Source organism: Eulemur rufifrons, chromosome 3, assembly GCF_041146395.1.
Source record: "Eulemur rufifrons isolate Redbay chromosome 3, OSU_ERuf_1, whole genome shotgun sequence".
NCBI classification, from domain to species: Eukaryota; Metazoa; Chordata; class Mammalia; order Primates; family Lemuridae; genus Eulemur; species Eulemur rufifrons.
In genome coordinates this window covers 46100872-46119701 of record NC_090985.1, presented here as the reverse complement: position 1 = coordinate 46119701, position 18830 = coordinate 46100872, and the positions used below count along the sequence as shown (strand labels likewise).

Here is an 18830-nt window from a genome sequence, read left to right as displayed (position 1 = left end):
CTAATGACCTTTCTATAATCAAACATTCAATTATCTACAATGTCTTTTTACAAAGGGGGAAAAATCATGGTTTACAGGCACATCATATTGAAAATAAAGCTGCAACAGCAATTTTATACAATTATCACTCTCAAGAAACTGAATCATTAAAACAGTAATTACGAGTTCACAAATTTAAAACATTTCACATAATTTAAAATTATTGGGTATACACTGATGTCTGAGTTTTAAAAATGATCTTTTTTCCCACAAAAGTGCCAACACTTAAGCTAGAACTTTCACTGTTAATTTTGCCCTAAAAAGTTAAGACATGTTTTGACAATCATAATAGTCACATAATTTCTGGTGCTATCTGGTCTGTTAATAATAAAGCCTTTATTTGAATGTGTGTTTTTCAATTAAATTACAGGAAACTGGATATAGGATTTCAGTTGCAAAGCTATTAAAATAAAGTTCCAAACACAGGAGTGTGCAGCAATGGAAAAAGATCAGTACTAAAATTTATAATAAATATCAGAGAAGCCATTAGTTTTTACAGCATTGTCTGCTTAAAGGTTAAGTCAACCAGGTGTATAATTTCCCATCAGTCTGTCCCTTTAGTAGGCAGGGCAATTTCTATTTTCATGATCTGAATACTCAAACAAATATATCAAAACATCTTTTTAAAACTTTGATTTGTAGCTCCTGGAAAGTTATAAATGTTTTTAATAGTCATTCTACTCTAATTAAGTCTACTCCGCTCATTTTGGAGCCTCACTAAAATAACAGATTTCAGGATAGCAAAGTTCATCAGAAAGACTCAAATGGAATGATTTACAAAATAGAACACTTTACACCAAGTCCTATCTTTTTTTATAGCTGCAGGGGATCAGTCACAACACAATTTCACGTACACCCTTGCTCATTATGGAATTATACTTTAAAACATATCAAGAGGATGACCTCTGCTGTTTTAGGTACAGTGGTTAACGAGAATATTGCCGGTGTTACTGATGGAAAGACATTTTTTGTTTCCCTGTCAGACTCACACCATAGCTCTTAAATTAAACTGTCAGGCATTTTTCCAGACAGGTTTTCGTTTCGACGCAGTAATGGAGAACAAAATAAAATCATGACTTTTGACTGCTACTCAACATTATTACATGCACCAATATTGCACACATCTGTTCTGCACTGTTAAAATAATCTTCTGAGTCCTTGGGGTGCTGTTTTCTCCATCAGAACACAAACAACCCATATAATCAGTTTCCCTTAAAAATGAAATTGATAAATTTAAAATACTGGGAAAAAAATGAAGAAAGAAAAAGGCAGAGACTTTGTACAGACAAAAATCTAAATTTTCTTGAAAGGTTCTGTGTGCCCTACACATGGGGGCAATTTGTACGCACTAGTGAAATGAACACTAGCTATAATGCTTCTAGCTCCTTATATAATATGGAACCTTGGTCCAGGTGTTGCGATGATGTCGCTGTACGGTTCTTCCTGTGTTAGCTCAATAGCTTGCTGCTTTTTAAGAACCAAGAAGCTGTAGAACTTTGCTGCAGCTTGCTTTCTGTTCGTGTTTCGACATAACTCAAGCAAACTGATAGATTCAGCTCCAGTTTTAGCGAGAGCTCGCTGAAATAAAACCAAAATAGGGATGAATTAAAATAACCTGCACGATCAAGTAGCAATTTAATAAGGATGACAATTTTGGTTATTGGAAAAAGCACACTTTTTTGAGTACTTCGAGTACACTTTTTTGAATATGAGTATATTCTGCTCAAGACTTTTTTGAATGGTATGTGAATGATTCTCAAGTTAATCAAGAAGGTAAAGGGCCAAGGCCTATTATCGGATGTCTAAAATCAAAAGAAAAACAAGTGACATTGTTCTGACGTGGATTACTAAAGTAACTCATTTCTTTGGACACCTATTGTGATATTATAGTAAAATCTAGCACTTAGAGTTTTTAAAGTGAAAAAAAAAAATGTTTTAAATGTCAACTATCCTTTGAATCTATTTTAGGAAACCTTGAGCAACTTGCCTGGTTTTTCTATAGATGCTCAAGATATCCTGTATCTGGTAGATTAAAGGATAAGTGACTTCTGATTCTCTATAATGACTCAAGAAATCTGATGATTCAATACATTAAATTTGCTCAACTGAAAATAAGAAGCTGTAAACATACTAACCAGTTCCATAAAATATCACCACAGTTATGCTTTTTAGGATAACTCTGAGAAAGTATTCTCCTGAATGCTTTTCAGGCTCTTGGCCTAACAGTTTACATATTTAATTAAAACATTTAAAAATAATGTAGTTTTAGAAAAGGTTTCATGAAGGTTATTCTTTCTATTTATAATATGCAACCTTTTTTTTGAGGGAATAATGCCAAAAGTCTTTGATGAAGCATTTTTCTCTAAGACTATACTGGCAATACCTGAAGACCATGAAGCATCTGCTGAGTCCTTTTGTTCCATCTTCTTTCTTCTTGGTCCTGATCACCCCCTGAAGCATCTTCATCCTGAATGAAAATGACCCCCCCAAAAAAAGATAAGCGGACAAAACTACTCTGCTGCAAAATTAAGCATTTCTATAGCTCCTCAAAGCTCTAGATTGTGTATTTTGATTAATAAACTGTACTTGCTGCTGAAAAATGACTTAACATCTAGTATGAACTCTGAAGTTTATCTTTATTAAATTACAAAAGAAATTCTCCTGTATCCACAAGCAAACATTTGGCTGAATGTATGATTCTGTATTGCTCTATAACGATGTGAACTAGACAGTGTGGTCTACAAACTGCTGCTGGTCATGGAGCTTTCGGTTACTGGCCTTGTTAAGGAACTTAGAAATAGGCTATCATCCATAATACACATTTTATTTAAGCAACCTAAGCTCCCAGCCATCTGCCACCTACAGACCTGCTGCCTAAATGGCTTTTTGCACTCTGAAGTTGGCACAGGGCAGCAGCTAAGATGCTCTGAGGCTAAGCTAGAACTATATATCAGGGTCTAAAGAGCCAGGGGTCAGCAGCTTCACAAATAACAGAAAGCATAACAATTTTAATACTGATTCAACACTAAGTTTGAGATAACAGCACACCCTAGTACACAGGTTAGAGCAGATTTGAAGATAATTTTGCTTTTAAAATACTGTAGTGTCCATCTTAAAAATAAACACTAAGTGTTATAAAATCTACAGCTGACATAATGCTAAATTAGAAATAAGAATATACGCTAATGAAAATGTATCCAATCCATAACCTGTAGTTATGGAAGAAATTTAAACAGCTTCAATGCTATCTGAAAGACAATGTATTTTAAATTTAAGAGTTTAAACAAAATCATCAAAGGATAAATTCTAAGTCTTAACAACCCCAATGATCCAGAAATAAGAAAAAGGCAAAAAAAAAAAAAAAAAAAAGCCAAAAACAAAAGACCTTGAATAGTTTAAACATGCTCTAGGAAAAAGAAATGAATTCCTAAAGCACCTCTACTTTTTAAAACAGTAAAAGTAATCCAAGCCTTCACTCAATCTATTTTAGCAAAGTCACACACTACTCTGGTCTACTTAAGAACAAAAATGAAACCAGACAAATGGAAAATGTTTTGGCAACTGATTTCCAGGCCACAGATAGAAAAGAAGTTATATCAGAGGCAGATGGTAAGAGCAGTAAGAATTGACCACTGACCACAAGATAATAAAAGCAGCTTCAGGCAATTTAGAGGCCAGGCAAGAAACCAGTATAAAGGCAGTCCCCTGTCCTTCAAAAACCCACAAAGGAGCTAATGAGTTACAACACAGCATAGAATATGATGTTCTTAATGATAATCTATACGACTGAGACTATGATTAAATTCAAACATTTTTCATCACTCTGATGCTCAACATTAATTTATTTAGTCCCAATATGAAAAGTAAAAAAAAAAAAAACTGGTTGAAAGTTTTTGCTAACTCTGAAATGAAAGTTTATTTATCAGATATCTCTTATAGTTTCCTTACCTCCTCTTCCTCATCATCTTCTTTTTCCTTTTCTTTCTCCTTTTCCTTTTCTGGTAGAAGTTCTAACTCTGGTATTAGCTGACAGATATTTGGAGGTTCTTCTGGGGGAAGCTCTACAGGTGGTATTTCCATCTGTTCTACCTGCTGAGGCTTAAAGCAAAAAAAAAAAAAAAAAAAAAACAATTTAAGATGCACATTTTAAAGGTATTTTCTTTTAAGAATACAGTTGAAGTTTTCTGGATGGAAAGAAATACTGGGGTATCTCCATGCTTCCCAACAATTAAAAATATAAAATAGTATATATCTTCTTTTTCATGTATTGTAAAGCTACATCAAAGTAGCTTACAAAAAGAAACCAACTTTTATCTTATTATCCTAAACCATAAGTGTTTCATTTATACTTATTTTTTAGGAGTCAAATACTTAAAAAGTCTATGTAAGAAATTTGAAAATAAAAATAAGCAGTAAAAACAAAACAAAAGCAAAAAGTTTCTCTAGTAGTATTTTAGAAAAAGAGAATAACCCATTTATCCCATGGCAAAATAAAAATATTAATTAGCCCAGTACTATCAACTGTTGTTGCATAAAATTGCTGTGAGGTTATTATAATGTAACTAAAAACCATAAGCTTTGACTCTAGGAGCCTTGAAGCTCTTATGGTAGCAAATAGGAATGGGGAGATTATTTTTCTGGGTGTGTCCCCTGTATTTGCTTCTTCTCGGGTTTAATATAAAAAGTTGAGAACATTAAAAAATGAAGTCTTTAAGAAACCAAAGAATTACCAGGAGAGTGATATTGGAGTCACCTACTCACTACCTATTCCCATTCCCAGGCATACACAGAAAAATGCTCTTACTGACAACTCCCTACCACCAGAGGGCACAGAGATCAGATCTGCTTCTTAAAAACTGGCAGAGTATTCTTGTTGGAGGCTGAACCAGGAGGCTAAGGTTATTGAAATGCCTCCCTTTGCTCAAATAATTATTTTTATTTTTTTGAGACACAGTCTCGTTCTGTTGCCCAGGCTAGAGTGCTGTGGCATCAGCCTAGCTCACAGCAACCTTAAACTCCTGGGTTCAAGTGATCCACCTGCCTCACCCTCCCGAGTAGCTGGGACTACAGGTGGCATCACAATGCCTGGCTAATTTCTTTCTATTTTTAGTAGAGATTGGGTCTCGCTCTTGCTGAGGTTGGTCTCGAACTTCTGACCTCAAGTGATCCTCTCACCTCAGCCCCTCCGAGTGCTAGGATTACAGGCATATGCCACCACGCCCAGCCCTTGCTCAGATTAATTTATTCTATAGACTTTATATCGGGAAGTCCTAAATCAGACTCTACTACTTCCTTTATACTTATTTAGTTTTCCTATATCCTAGCTGAACTTAAAGGTAGCCAAAGTCTGAATGAAGTAGCCAGATACGGCTTCATTTTTTTCCAGGTATTTGACAAATTTATTTTGATTACTCAATATGATAACCTAAAACTGTCCAGGTACTGGAGATAATGCAGAAATGTTTGCTAAAGAATAAATCAGAACCAAATTCAGAGTCAAGGATTCTACATTAGCCAAAGATGCTCACTATGGACCACTCTGAAGCAAGACATGAAGAGTCAGACAGACTCTACAGACTTCCAGAACAGCTTCTCCCACTTAAAGCAGATTGTGTTCATATATCCTCAGCTGCCATTCTTCCTCTGGACCTACTCCTTGCCATTTGCTGTCTAAACCAAAATACTTCAAAATATCACTTGCTACTGACTGTACAAATACCTTCAAATGTCTTGATGGACAGATTTGCTTACTTACAGGAATCACAGGCTCTGGGTCAATTTGTCCAGCTTTTCGCTTAACTCCCTGAGGTGGTGGTGGGGGCATGGCTGACTCATCCAAGTTTGTTCTGCTGGTCTCCATGGCTGACTCCTGGAGGCGGCTTGGCTCTTCCAAAATGGGCTCATCTGCAAGTGGTCATGCGAAGAGAAGACATAAAATGTATGGTTTTGAATAATATTTTAGAACCACTTACTTTTAAAACAAGTACACTAAGACAGGTACTTTCTCTAATGAAAGTGGCCAGATAAAATTTTACCTCCACCAAGATCAATTTATAACAATATTAGCAAAGGGGAGAAGAGGGTCTAAAAAGGACAAGTCCTACCCCCAATCCAATGCAGGCCAATCCTTTAGCAGACTATCAACCCAGCCAGTCTTGAACCTTAAACCTCTCTGAAGAAAGCAAACCTCATACCTAAATAAGGCAATCAGATTTAATGGATTTCCCTGTCCAAAAATTTAAGTATATCCTTTCATTCTTGACTTCTTTTACTCTGACAATATAAAGGTAAATTTTAAGCCAAGTACTCATTTAAATTTCATCGGGGAACTATTCCAACAGAACAAACCGATAACATCACGCTGCTGATGCTGCTGTTGCTGATCCTCTCTAGGAACCTCTGGATTTTCAAATTCTTTGAGAAACTCATCCAAATTATCTGCCTCTCCTCCTTTCCTCCTTTTCCTAAGGTCTTCTGGTACAAGTGGTGTAAGACAGCGTGTAAAGAGCTATGAAAAAAAAGAGAGAGAGAGATTATAAAGTAAAGCAAACTAACTGAAAATCAACCACTGATTTCTATCTTCTATAAGTATGTTCAAATGTAGTTGTAATCAGCACATATATAATATATATAATTTAGCATGATTTTTACTTAATGTTATATCATATTCACACTTCATTCCATCTGAAAATGATTTTAAATATGAGTTTTCAAGTTATGACGGTAGCCATTTTTTATCCATTATCTCACAACTTAGGTTTTAAATTTATCTGCCTACAGTTTATTTTCATTCATAAACTTAAAACTAACCTAACTAGTATCACACCAAATAGCTATACAATGTGCTTTCTCACTTCATATTATATGGTTACCTTATTAACTGTTTAAAATATCTTTATTGGCTACATATCCACTGGGAGGGGAGAGGGAGAAGCAGAGTAAGAGGGAAAATATTTGATCCATTCGTCTACTCTTTAAAAAATATTTTAGGTTTCTTTAAAGTGCAAACAATGTAATTAACATCTTCACAGAAAGGGCTTTTTCAATACTTTTAATTACTTTCTTAGGAAAAATTTCTAATAATGAGACTATAGAGTCAAAAAATAAATATTTTTAGGACTTTCTTGAAAAACGATTATATGCCAGTGCTTCCTATAAAGAGCAGTTTCATCACAAACTTGCTGCTCTGAAATACTTTAGATTTAGAATATAGTCAAATACATAATAAAATCAATTGGTTCTGTGCGTATTTCAACTTCAGACAGAAGAGTAGCTTAACAGCACTGCTCTACTCATCAGAAACCTCTGAACCTTAAATTCTCATAAAGCCAGAATTATTTATTGTTGGAAAAGTTGAACCACTCATGTTTTATTCAGAAAACAACATCTAAAGAATGCAGATGTAAAGCACACTAAAGCAACATAACTAATAGTTTTTTATAGGAAGCTGAGGACAGAGAACTACTATTAAAAATGTCAGTGGCTTTTTAATGTCAAGAAAATTCACTCTATTAATACATCTTTTAGAAATGCAGGTGTCACATATCCCTGTATTTCAGATGAAGTTATTCCCGTTACACTGTGATTTAAGGGAGAAAAAAAGGAAAGGTGCCATTTAGTTGAAAAATACTTGATCAAAATGATTCAAAGATTTTTGAAGTTTATTTTTTAAAAAAATAGCCAAAATATATATGAAATAAAAAATTCTGCAAGGTACATTACCTTCAGTAGTCTGTTATTCCACAAAGGCTGAGCAGGTAAAGAGAAAAGTTTTTCCACTCCTCCTGTCTCTTTCCACATCATCAATTTCTTGGTGGGTGGTGCCAGATCCAACGTAGTAACAATATCAGAATAATCACTAAGTTGGGCTCGAATTGTCTTGCTATCCAACTCTTTGACACTGTCAACGATTAGCTTCCTCTTCCTCTTGGCTTTTGTTTCCTTGACTGGAATGATAAAAGAAAATAAGGTTATTTTCTTGAGAGGCCAGCTTGGAACATATAGCTACTAGATGTGGCCTGATGGTATCCCTTGCTTTTCTACACACAGACTCTAGTAGAAAAGTTAAACCTCATGAGGGTAGAATGTGATATTTTCTAACCACATTTAAAATAGACGCTAGCACACAATAAATAAAATGTGCTGAATGAATATGTATAGACTTTTAGTACAAAATGAGTAAAATAATGCAAGGGCCAATACATTTTTGCCCATATAGCTTTCTATTGTAAACAATGAACATACCACATTTGATTCAGAGTTGGGCTCATTATTTTCTCATTTGAAATAGGGCCAACCACTTACAGTGTTTGTAAAATACTTACTCAGCATAGTGTCTGGTATAGAGTAAATCTTAAATGATAACAAATGTTATTATTTTTATCGGAAAAGTTGTAATTCACACATGGCAATTGTAGAAGCTGCTTGATAAAGTGAAACAAACCCAAGCCTAGTCAAACGGATCTGAAACACCATTCTAGACACTTTTCTATATTCATTTCTAATTCTTACAACCTTGCAAAGTAGATAGCATTACCTCAATTTTAGGAGAAAAGTTCATGAGATTAAACAATTCCTCAAGATTTCACCCTGTCAGACATGTTATAACCTATAGGTTTTTATATATAAAACATTCATGAAGTTCAGTATTAAAAAAATACAAAAAGGCATTATATAGTGACAGTCTCTCTTCAACCTCTGTCCTCTAGCTACTCAGTTTCCTTCTCTGATTATCTGTCACTAATATGGTACAGATTTTACTTAATTAGTCATGTTTCCCTAATTAGTATGAGTTGTATGAGGATAAGGATTTGTTCATTATTATTTCTTTAGGTTCCTAAATAGAACTAGGTTCATAATAAGCACTCTTTTGAGACCAGAAGCCAAAGCCACAACTTTTGGTGATCAGATTATCTTCAGTAGAAAACCCCCCAAATTAATCTTGTTCTACTTGAAAGTGAAAACTGGCCAGGAGCAGTGACTCACACCTGTAATCCCAGCACTTTGGGATGCCAAGGTGGGAGGACTGCTTGTGGACACCAGCCTGAGCAACACAGCAAGACCCCTTCTCTTTACAAAAAATAATTAGCTGGGTGTGGTGGTGTCAAATATTAAAGTACAGGAAGCTGAGGCAGAATCACTTGAGCCCAGGAATCCGAGGTTACAGTGAGCTATGACTGGGCCACTGCACTCCAGCAGCCTGGATGACAAAGTGTGACTCTGCCCCCCGCAAAAGTGAAAATTATGTCTAAATTACACTGTGATTGATTTCAAGTACTCTACTGTCCCCATAAACCATCTCAAGTATTTTTAGGTTTTTCTAGATTATAGCCCAAATGTACAGAATCTAGAACTTTGAAAGATAACTGATTAGTCAATCTTGTACTTTATTAGAAAATGTCCTGCACTATTTTCTAACTGTTATACATGTGAGCTGCTAACATTTTGGGAACCCCCTAAAACTAAGATGCATGTTAGTAGACAGCTTGTTACAGACTTATGAATATTTTGCAGCAACTTGTACAGGTACTTTACAAAATACTCAAATTCTAACTGGATAAAATAAAGACAATGACAAATGACTGTGACATGAGAGAAAGAAACTTAGTTATCTAAAACAGTAGCAGTAGCAGATCAGGAAACAGGCAAGTACCAGAAATAGGACCTTATGTTCTATGTTGTACAAATGTAAAGGTCTGTTTGCTTACCAGTTATATCAATAGGTTCCAATGCAAATGCTTCTTCCTCATTTGGAACAAGTGTTGTTTGATCAGTCATAGTCGGCATGGGTTCAACGGGATCCACTGAATCAGGACTATCAGGCCCACCCACTATAAAAACAAATATAGTCACAAAAGATTTGGGTATATAATACAGACCCTACAAATGGGGAAAAAAAAAATCCCCCTGTGAAACTGAAAGAAATCCCACTGGTACTAAGAAAAAAACCACTTTTCTAATGATAAGGAAGTCTCACCAGAGTTGAACTTGAAGGCCAAAGGGGGAAGGGGCACAGGATTAAACACAAAAGTGAATCAGAACGAGTAATCAGAAGCACTGTAGTTGAGGACATTATAGTTCATTAAAAGCTACAACTTCTAGTTTTCAGTCTTCTATGTGTAGTATCTTTCCAATCATCCCCAGAATTACTGAATACGAAATGCTTACTTGATACGTTATCATCCTCATCCATATCGTCATGTGTAGGCTGCTCTGGCAACATCACCCCTGCCTCAGAGAGGGCAGGAGGATCGTCAAAGATACCACCATCATTATTACTAATAAGTTTGTCATCTGAAATAGGAAATGTCAGTTAGTTATAATTTCAAAGAGAAATGGTAAAAGATTAACAGCCAATCACTGGAGTAATAAAATTATGTTAAAACGGATTAAACTTAAAGGTATATTCCATTTGTATCTGTCTTCCTTCAAGGTAGTTTAGAAAAGTATAAAACAGTATAATAAAACAATTTCTCATTCTTCATTTATATTTTCTATTTAAAAATACACTTGCTTAACATAGTTATCAAACACAAATAGAGTAGTTTTAAGGGCTAGCAAAATTTAGCTCTCGGAGATAAGCATCTTTTAGGTTTTATTATAACATTTTTAGAGGCTAGTTTTGCTGAAAACTTTTATTGAACCATCACAATTCACATACAGAACCTAGATAGCTGCTCAAGACCCAGAATTAGCAAATGCTCCAAAACCTCACAAGTGAATGAAGAAATTATGTTTATATTAGAATAACCACCTATTTATGACATACCTAATATTCCACCATCATTTCCTTCTCCGAAATTATCATCTTTATACTGGTCTTCATATTCTAAATGGTTAATCTTCTCATTCAGATTGCTGGTGCTCTGTTCAGGCTCTAATAGGAGGTTAGAAGCACTAGTGCTTACTAACATGTCGTCATCCTCAAAAGCACTGCCTTCTCTCATCATCTCACGATCATCCATCCCAAAGTCGCCTAAAAATTTTAGTATGTCATTAGTTTAAAAAGGTTAGAAATACCACTGTTAAAAAAGAAAACAACTAGCGATTTATTACAATCATGTCACATTTATTGAAGTCTTATCTTTAAATGTAAAAACATCTAGTTTAAACTTTAAATCTTTAGAAACTAAATTTCATAAATGGACTCTTAAACTTTCTTGTTATAATGTGGTTCAAGAAAAGAATTTGGTGCGAGGCCCAACGGCACACCTGTAGCCCCAGTTACTCAGGAGACTGAGGTGGGAGGATTGCTTGAGGCCAGGAGTTGAAGGCTGTAATACTGCTAAAATACCGCCTGTGAATAGCTACTGCACTCCAGCCTAACAACACAGCAGAGACCTTATCTCTTAATAAAAAAAAAAAAAAAAAAATTGGCTTGCTACCAGTTTTAAAACCTAAGTTTTTGAATAGTAGGTACAATAATGCTCCAAATGATTAGTTTAAAAGTGAGCATTATTTCAATATTGGGACTTTTCACACAAATCAACATATAGGTTCTTTATTGTGTGTGGGAAGCAGGAGTAGGCAAAGAATGAACTCTAAGTATGGAAATGATGCTTAACATAATGGTGGCAAGCCAAACTGTTTTCTTGATGAAAATCCATTCGATCAAATTTTAAGTCTTTCTGTCAGCGTGAATGCAATATAAGTGTGGTTTTCTTTTGAAATTGCTAGTAGTGCCACAACATACTATAACATTATTATCTAGTGGCTAGTAATTTGTTTCTCCTTTACCAAAATCATTTTCTTGTAAAATACTGATGTTCCCAACTTCTTCTCTCATGGTTATCTCTTCCACTCTACTTTGATTCAGGCTGAACTGCTGGGCCACATCGATGTCACTTTAAAAGATCAAATACATTTCAGTCACAAGTCTCACTGTAATGCAGTTATAAGGAAAAAATTTCAATTCTCTCTATGAGAATAAAATACGCATACAACCTACCAAGTTTTAGAAGCCTTAATATTCAATAATTCCAATATAACCCAAGAATGCAAATAATGTGGAAGTTAATTTAATTTGTATTTAAATTTCAAAGCCATTAATGATCAGCAAATAAAATACATTAATAATGCAGAAATCACCAAGGTAAATATTGTGGGGAAAAATTAGAAATGATAAGCTAGATAGGCATGGGTTTTCATCAGGGCACCACAACTTACAGGCTGTGTGAATTCTGAAGCTACCTGACTTTTCAGAGACTCAGTTTCTTCCTCTGATAAGAATAATCTCTTATATAGTTTAAAAATATTAAAAAAACATGTAACATTCAACACCAACTTGGAATACTATTGGCAAAATCTAGAATGTAAATCCTTCAAAACAAATGACCAAGTTTGTATAGCAAATAAATGGTAAGGAACAAAACATAAAAGGGATGCAGAACTGTTAAAGATTCTCAGGAGACTTATGAGACCTATCAATTAAATATAGTTTGTAGACTTCATGTAGTCTCCAACTGAAGCAAAAAAAAAAGCCTATGTTTCAACTGGGGACATTTAAGCGATGACTGGATAATATACAAGCAGATCTCATTTTATTGCACTTCACAGATATTGATTTTTTTTTAAACAAATCTAAGGTTTGTGGCAACTCTGCGTTGAGCAAGATTATTGGTACCATTTTTCCAATAGCATATGCTCACTTAGTGTCTCTGTGTCACATTTTGCTAATTCTCGCAATATTTCATTATATTTGTTATGGTGATCTGTGATCAGTGATCTCTGATGTTACTACTGTAATGGTTTTGGGATGCCACGAATCGTGCTTTTGATACATATTATGTGTGTCCCGACTGCTCACCAACTGGATGTGCCCCAACTCTCTCCATCTACTCAGGCCTCCCTATTCCCTGAGATACAACACTGAAATTAGGCCAGTCAATAACCCTACAATGGACACTAAGTGCTCAAGTAAATGGAAGAGTTGCAAGTCTCTTACTTTAAATCAAAAGCTAGAAATGATTAAGCTTAGTAAGGACGGCACGTTGAAAGCCAAGTCAGGCCCAAAGCTAGGCCTCTTGAGCCAAGCAGCAAAGTTGTGAATGCAAACAAAAAGTTCTTGAAGGAAATTGAAAGTGCTACTCCAGTGAACACAAGAATAAGGCAAAACAACCTTATGGCTCAGGTGGAGAAAGTTTCAGTAGTTTGGAAAGATTAAACCAGCCACAACATTCCCTTAAAAGTTAAAGCCTAATCCAGAGCCAAGGCCCTAACTCTCTTCAATTCTATGAAGGCTGAGAGAGGTAAGAAAGCTGCAGAAGAAAAGTTGGAAGCTGGCAGAGGTTGGTTCATGAGACTTTAGGGAAGAAGCCATCTCCATAACACAGAAGTGGATGGTAAAGCAGCAAGTACTGATGAAGAAGCTGCGGCAAGTTACCTGGAAGACATAGCTAAGATCATTGATGAAGGTGGCTACACTAAAACAACAGACTTCCAATGCAGATGAAACAGTCTTATATTAGAGGATGCCATCTAGGACTTTCATGGCTAGAAAAGGGAAGTCAATGCCTGGCTCCAAGGCTTCAAGGCTTCAAAGAACAGGGTGACTCTCTTATTAGAGGTTAATGCAGCTGGTGACTTTAAGTTCAAGTCAATGCTCATTTATCATTCTGAAAATCCTAGGGCCCTTAAGAATTATGCTAAATTTACCCTGCCTGTGCTCTAGAAATGGCATAACGCTGCCTGAATGACAGCCTGTCTATTTACAGCATGGTTTATTGAACATTTTAAGCCTGTGGTTGAGACCTGCTCAGAAAAAAAGATTTTTCTCAAAACGTTACTGCTCACTGATAATGCACCTAGTCACCCAAGAGCTCTGATAAAGATGTACAAAATGATTAATGTTTTCATATCTGCTAACACAACAGACATTCTTCAGCCTATGGAGCAAGGAGTAATTTTGACTGTCACGTCTTATTACTTAAGAAATACATTTTGTATGGCTACAGCTGCCATAGAGACTCCTTTGATGATCTGTGCAAAGTAAACCGAAAACCTCCAGGAAAGGATTCATCATTCTAGATGCCATTAAGAACATTCATGATTCAAGGAAAGAGCTCAAAATAGCAACATTAACAAGAGTTTGGAAGAAGTTGATTCCAACCCTCCTGGATGACTTTGAGGGTTTCAAGACTTTAGTGGAGGAAGTAACTGCACATTTGGTGGCAACAGCAAGAAAACTAGAATTAGAAACGGAGCCTGAAGATATGACTGAATTGCTGCAATCTCAGGATAAAACTTTAATGAATGAGGAGTTACATCTTATGAATGAGCAAAGTGGTTTCTCAAAACGGAATGTGAAGATGCTGTGAATACTGCTGAAATAACAAATTATTTAGAATATTCCATAAATTTAGTTGATAAAGCAGCAGCAGGGTTTGAGATATGATTGATTCCAACTCTGAAAATAGTTCTGTGGGTAAAATACTATCAAATGGCATCCTATGCTACAAAGAAATCTTTTGTGAGAGTCAATTGATGTGGCTAATTCCACTGTTGTCTTATTTTAAGAAATTGCCACAGTCACCCCAACTTTCAGCAAGCACCACCCTGATCATTCAGCAGTCATCAATATCGAGACAAGATTCTCCACCAGCAAAGAGAGTACAACTCACTGAAGGCTCAGATGATGGTTAGCACTTTTCAGCTATAAAACATTTTAAAATTAAGGTATACATATTGTTTTTTTTAAACATAATGCTACCACACACTTCAAAGACTACAATACAGTACAAACATAACTTTTAGATGCCCTGGGACACAAAATTTTTATGATTTAGTTTACTGCAATATTTGCTTTATTGTGGTGGTCTAGAACCAAACCCACAGTCTCTGATGTATGCCTATAATAAGGAATTATTGGTAATTTTCTAAAAGGTGTTATGTTATCATAGATATTTTTAAAACTTCCTTACCTCTAAGAGACAATACTGAAGTATTTAGAGATGAAATAAGATTATTCATTACTTAACTTAAAATAATCCAATGGGGCTTGTGAGGTGAGCTGAGGAAATATAGATGAAATAAAACTGGCAATATACTGGTAATTAAAGCAGCTAAATAATCAACACACGGAGTTCATAATACTTTTTAGCTATGTTTAAAAATTTCCATGATAAAAAATTTTAAAAATAAAATGACAAAAGTATAAGGAGTGGGGAAAAAAAGTAAAACAGCTAGAGTATAGAACTAATTAACACACACACATACACCACAAAACAGGCCATAAACTTAATCTAATTAGAAGTCAGCTAATTTCAAAATGTAGAGAAATCTGTCATAAAGTAAGTGGGGTTTCACATAGAGCGTTTCTTGGTTGTCATTTGTGTTACTTAAACACTTGGAAAGCTACAGCCACATTCCCCATCATGGTATGATAACTGGATTTTAATGACTTGAGAAGAGGGAAACAACACACCACAGTACTCTGCTATAATGGCCATCTCTGTATAACTCTTTCCTCTTAAATGCATGTCAGGACAATGACCCTTTTTTGCTCTTTAAAGAAAGTTATCTCATATGGTTATTAAAATAAAAATTAAAAAAAAAAACACCAAAATTATGGCTCCAAGTACAGCTTGGCCAAGAAGATAATCATTAGCTGACTTTAACATATAACTGAGAAGTATCACGAAGCAATACTTCACATTTACTGATATCATTATGTAAATAAAGTACACACCTGGACAACTATTTAGTTTACACAAGCTTTGGCCTAAGCAGATCAAAATTCTCATCTCTTAGCTGTGCTAAAGTTGACACTCATGTGATTTTCTTACAGAAGAAAAACTTTCAGGTTATATACTTCATATTTATATACTGCCCTAAATGAAAGCACATGCATTTTAGCTACGTCTTAACTCAGTGTCAAAAAACATTCCAAGGAAAACTATACATCTGGAAGCTAGTATTATTACTTTTTATACACCAAGCCAACAATTAACAAAACAAAATAAAACAAAACAAAACAAAACAAAACAAACCAGACACATACTCTAAGTCAGGCAGTGGCTGATCAAAGTCATGAAATTCTTCAGGTAAAGTAATGGCATTATAGGCTGCTTCCCGATTTTCCTCAGGCAGGTCAACGACACCTGGAAAAGAAATGCTAAGTCTGAATGTCTAGCTACACTATAGATTACCTAAGGATCAAAGGGAGGTAAAGGCAATATAACTTCCCAGGTTTATATTCTAGAATGCAAAGTACCCTGAAGGACAAATACTTCTGTTTTTGCACAATCATAATTCATACTCCTTGCTTTACAAATAAAGGTCAAAGCACTAATTATGTATGAACCTGATAAATCTTTAAATGGACATACCAACAATATTAATAAAGTTTTCTAACTAAGCATGATTATTTTCGAGGGGGACAAAGAATGACTGCAAAGGAGTACCCTACATATCCACCTTACTTTAAGAGAAAGATAAAATAAAATAAAAAAAGCATGTATTTTAAACAAAAGGCACTTAAGTGGCCAAATATGTTAGAATTCATCTAAGTGTCACAGCCTTTGCCTAAATATTTTGCTTTTACAAAAAATCTTATATCTCAAACATTTTACTGTTCTTCTAGTAAAATAAATTGAAGTATTAGAATGTATCCTCAGTAGAAACTATTGTATAAGCCATCTCTGCTATACATTCAGATTATTTTGATTAAAATAAAATGTCATCAATGCTTTAAAAAATATGAGAGGTGAATTCAGATAAATACCCTATTAATTATAACCATATTCAGAGGGAAGTTTGGTTGGCAGAGTCTAGTTTTAGAGCTAAACATTATCTAAAATAAAATAACTACAAAGACACTTAATGAAAAGGCTCAACAAATGAATTTTATTTTAAGAGTATACTAAAATTATTCAGAAAAAAATGTAAAATCCTAAGATTGTCTTTTCTGAGCTATATTTTAAAAAATCATCATATAACAATTTTCAACATTTCAACCTCTAATGACTTAGTTCTATGCAAAACACCAAAAAGAATTAAAAGACAAAGCTCCAAAGGAAGATCAAAAAAGGGGTGATTTTCATTACTTCACAGGTAGAACAGATGGCAAGTAAAGTAGGTTTCCTCCCTTTAACCATTACCTCCTCAAGCCCTGCCCTATCTCTGATGGGTTCATTATATTGCAATAAAACAAAACATGTTGATCTAGAATATGTGTTTAGCTATTTTCCACAGAAAACATGAGAAATTCCACAGTAAGAAGAAAAAAAGTTCAACAATACCTGGGCGAAAAGCCATCTTTATCTTAATAAATGCCTCATTACAGTCGGCAAGAAGGTACTTGGCTTTCCTGTGATAAATTCGAACTACTCCCAATAAGAGATGGCCTGATGTCCGTAATGCCATCTTCACCTACAAATAAAACATTAATATTCTAATTTATAAATTGTATAGTTTTAGAGGTAATCATACTTCAAAGCTTGCGTTCTGTACTGTTTATAGAAATTTTTACTTTATTTTTTCATAAAAAATACCATTTATTTTAAAGTTGCCTCATAATCATCTATATTTTATTTTTCACTGTCTTTAACCATAAATTCCCTGAGTATCCCCAAAAGACAGACTGGGCAGCAATTCATGAATTAATATAAACTTGAAGGTAGTACTAAACCATTCCATGGATTGTCATCAGCCAATTATGAAGCACCTTTGGTTGCTAATCCAGAGCCATTGCTCCTTGCTGGCTAACTGAACTCAAATTTTGTTTGAGAAGCAAGTGTTCCCAGCCTTGAAAGATAATTATCTCACTCCCCTATGCTAATACTTGTTCTTAAGTGGGCATGTAACACAGATCAGCCAATTGAGAAACAGGTGTAAAGCATACCAAAGAGTTTTTGAGGATTTTCCCAACAAAAATTCTTTCCTTCACCGATTCCTGCTTTGTGAGTAGGTAGGCTTGGTGTGGTGCTGTACGCAGTCACCCTGTAACCACAATGCCTTAAGTACAAAGTCAAAAAGCCCACAAGCTCAAGACTGTGAGTCCTTGGATGGCATCATCAAGCTGCCGAACCAATCTCAGATCTTCTTCCTGCCTTCAAACTTCTAGTTAAGTAAAACTGTTATTTCCCTTATCGTTTAAGCCATTTTTAATTAAGTTGGTATTACTTAATTGGAAAGCACACTAACTGATAAAGGATAGCATTCTGGCAAGTGTATTAACTAATAAAGGATAATGGTACCCATCTTTTTTAACCAGAAAATACACTGCTTAGTCTTTTTTCAAGGTAGATCTTGATCTTTATCAATGCTAATGTGGGATCTAGTATGTGGGGTGAGAGGCAGTAGTTAGGAAAAGAATGAGACAAACACACACCTAATTTGAACATAAGTATTTAAAATTCCTCTGGCTATCAGAAGAAAATTTTATTCAAAGATCAAAGTAATACAAACTCAAACTTCCCCAGATAGTTTCCCAAATCACACCATAAAACTTGTAAAATTCTAAGGTAACAAGAAAATCGTTAAACATTTGCTGGAAGTTTAAATTATGATTAGTGTATTATATGTAAAATAAAATGCTATATTTCAAGTTATATGTATACTCTCGATAGCATTCTGGACCCCACTTGTGACTCCCAGGCTCTATATTTATGGGTATTTTATGTGACTTATGACATAAATTATAAAGTTTAAAGCTATAAATTTTTAGATATCCAAAGTTATATCAATTTGTGATCAAATCTAGGACTTAACAGATTGATAAATCCCCGATACAAAGAATTTCCAATTGAAATATTGTTCCTAATGGAAAAACAGAATCTACTTTTATGTGGTCT

General features: G+C 34.8%; 1 protein-coding gene across 1 annotated transcript in view; it reads right to left on the bottom strand.

Annotated features, from left to right (window-relative positions):
- Positions 1 to 225: 225 nt before the first annotated feature.
- RAD21 (RAD21 cohesin complex component) overlaps positions 226 to 18830 on the bottom strand; it is a 32395-nt gene continuing 13790 nt past the window's right edge. The window contains exons 3-14 of the mRNA XM_069466063.1: positions 17277 to 17406; positions 16037 to 16136; positions 11776 to 11882; positions 10808 to 11014; positions 10207 to 10332; positions 9747 to 9869; positions 7762 to 7985; positions 6388 to 6547; positions 5795 to 5943; positions 3988 to 4137; positions 2423 to 2506; positions 226 to 1617 (exon numbers count right to left, since the gene is read on the bottom strand). Of these exons, the coding sequence (XP_069322164.1) occupies positions 1426 to 1617; positions 2423 to 2506; positions 3988 to 4137; positions 5795 to 5943; positions 6388 to 6547; positions 7762 to 7985; positions 9747 to 9869; positions 10207 to 10332; positions 10808 to 11014; positions 11776 to 11882; positions 16037 to 16136; positions 17277 to 17406 (1752 nt within the window). The 3' untranslated portion in view covers positions 226 to 1425. The remainder of the gene's footprint in view (positions 1618 to 2422; positions 2507 to 3987; positions 4138 to 5794; positions 5944 to 6387; positions 6548 to 7761; positions 7986 to 9746; positions 9870 to 10206; positions 10333 to 10807; positions 11015 to 11775; positions 11883 to 16036; positions 16137 to 17276; positions 17407 to 18830) is intronic.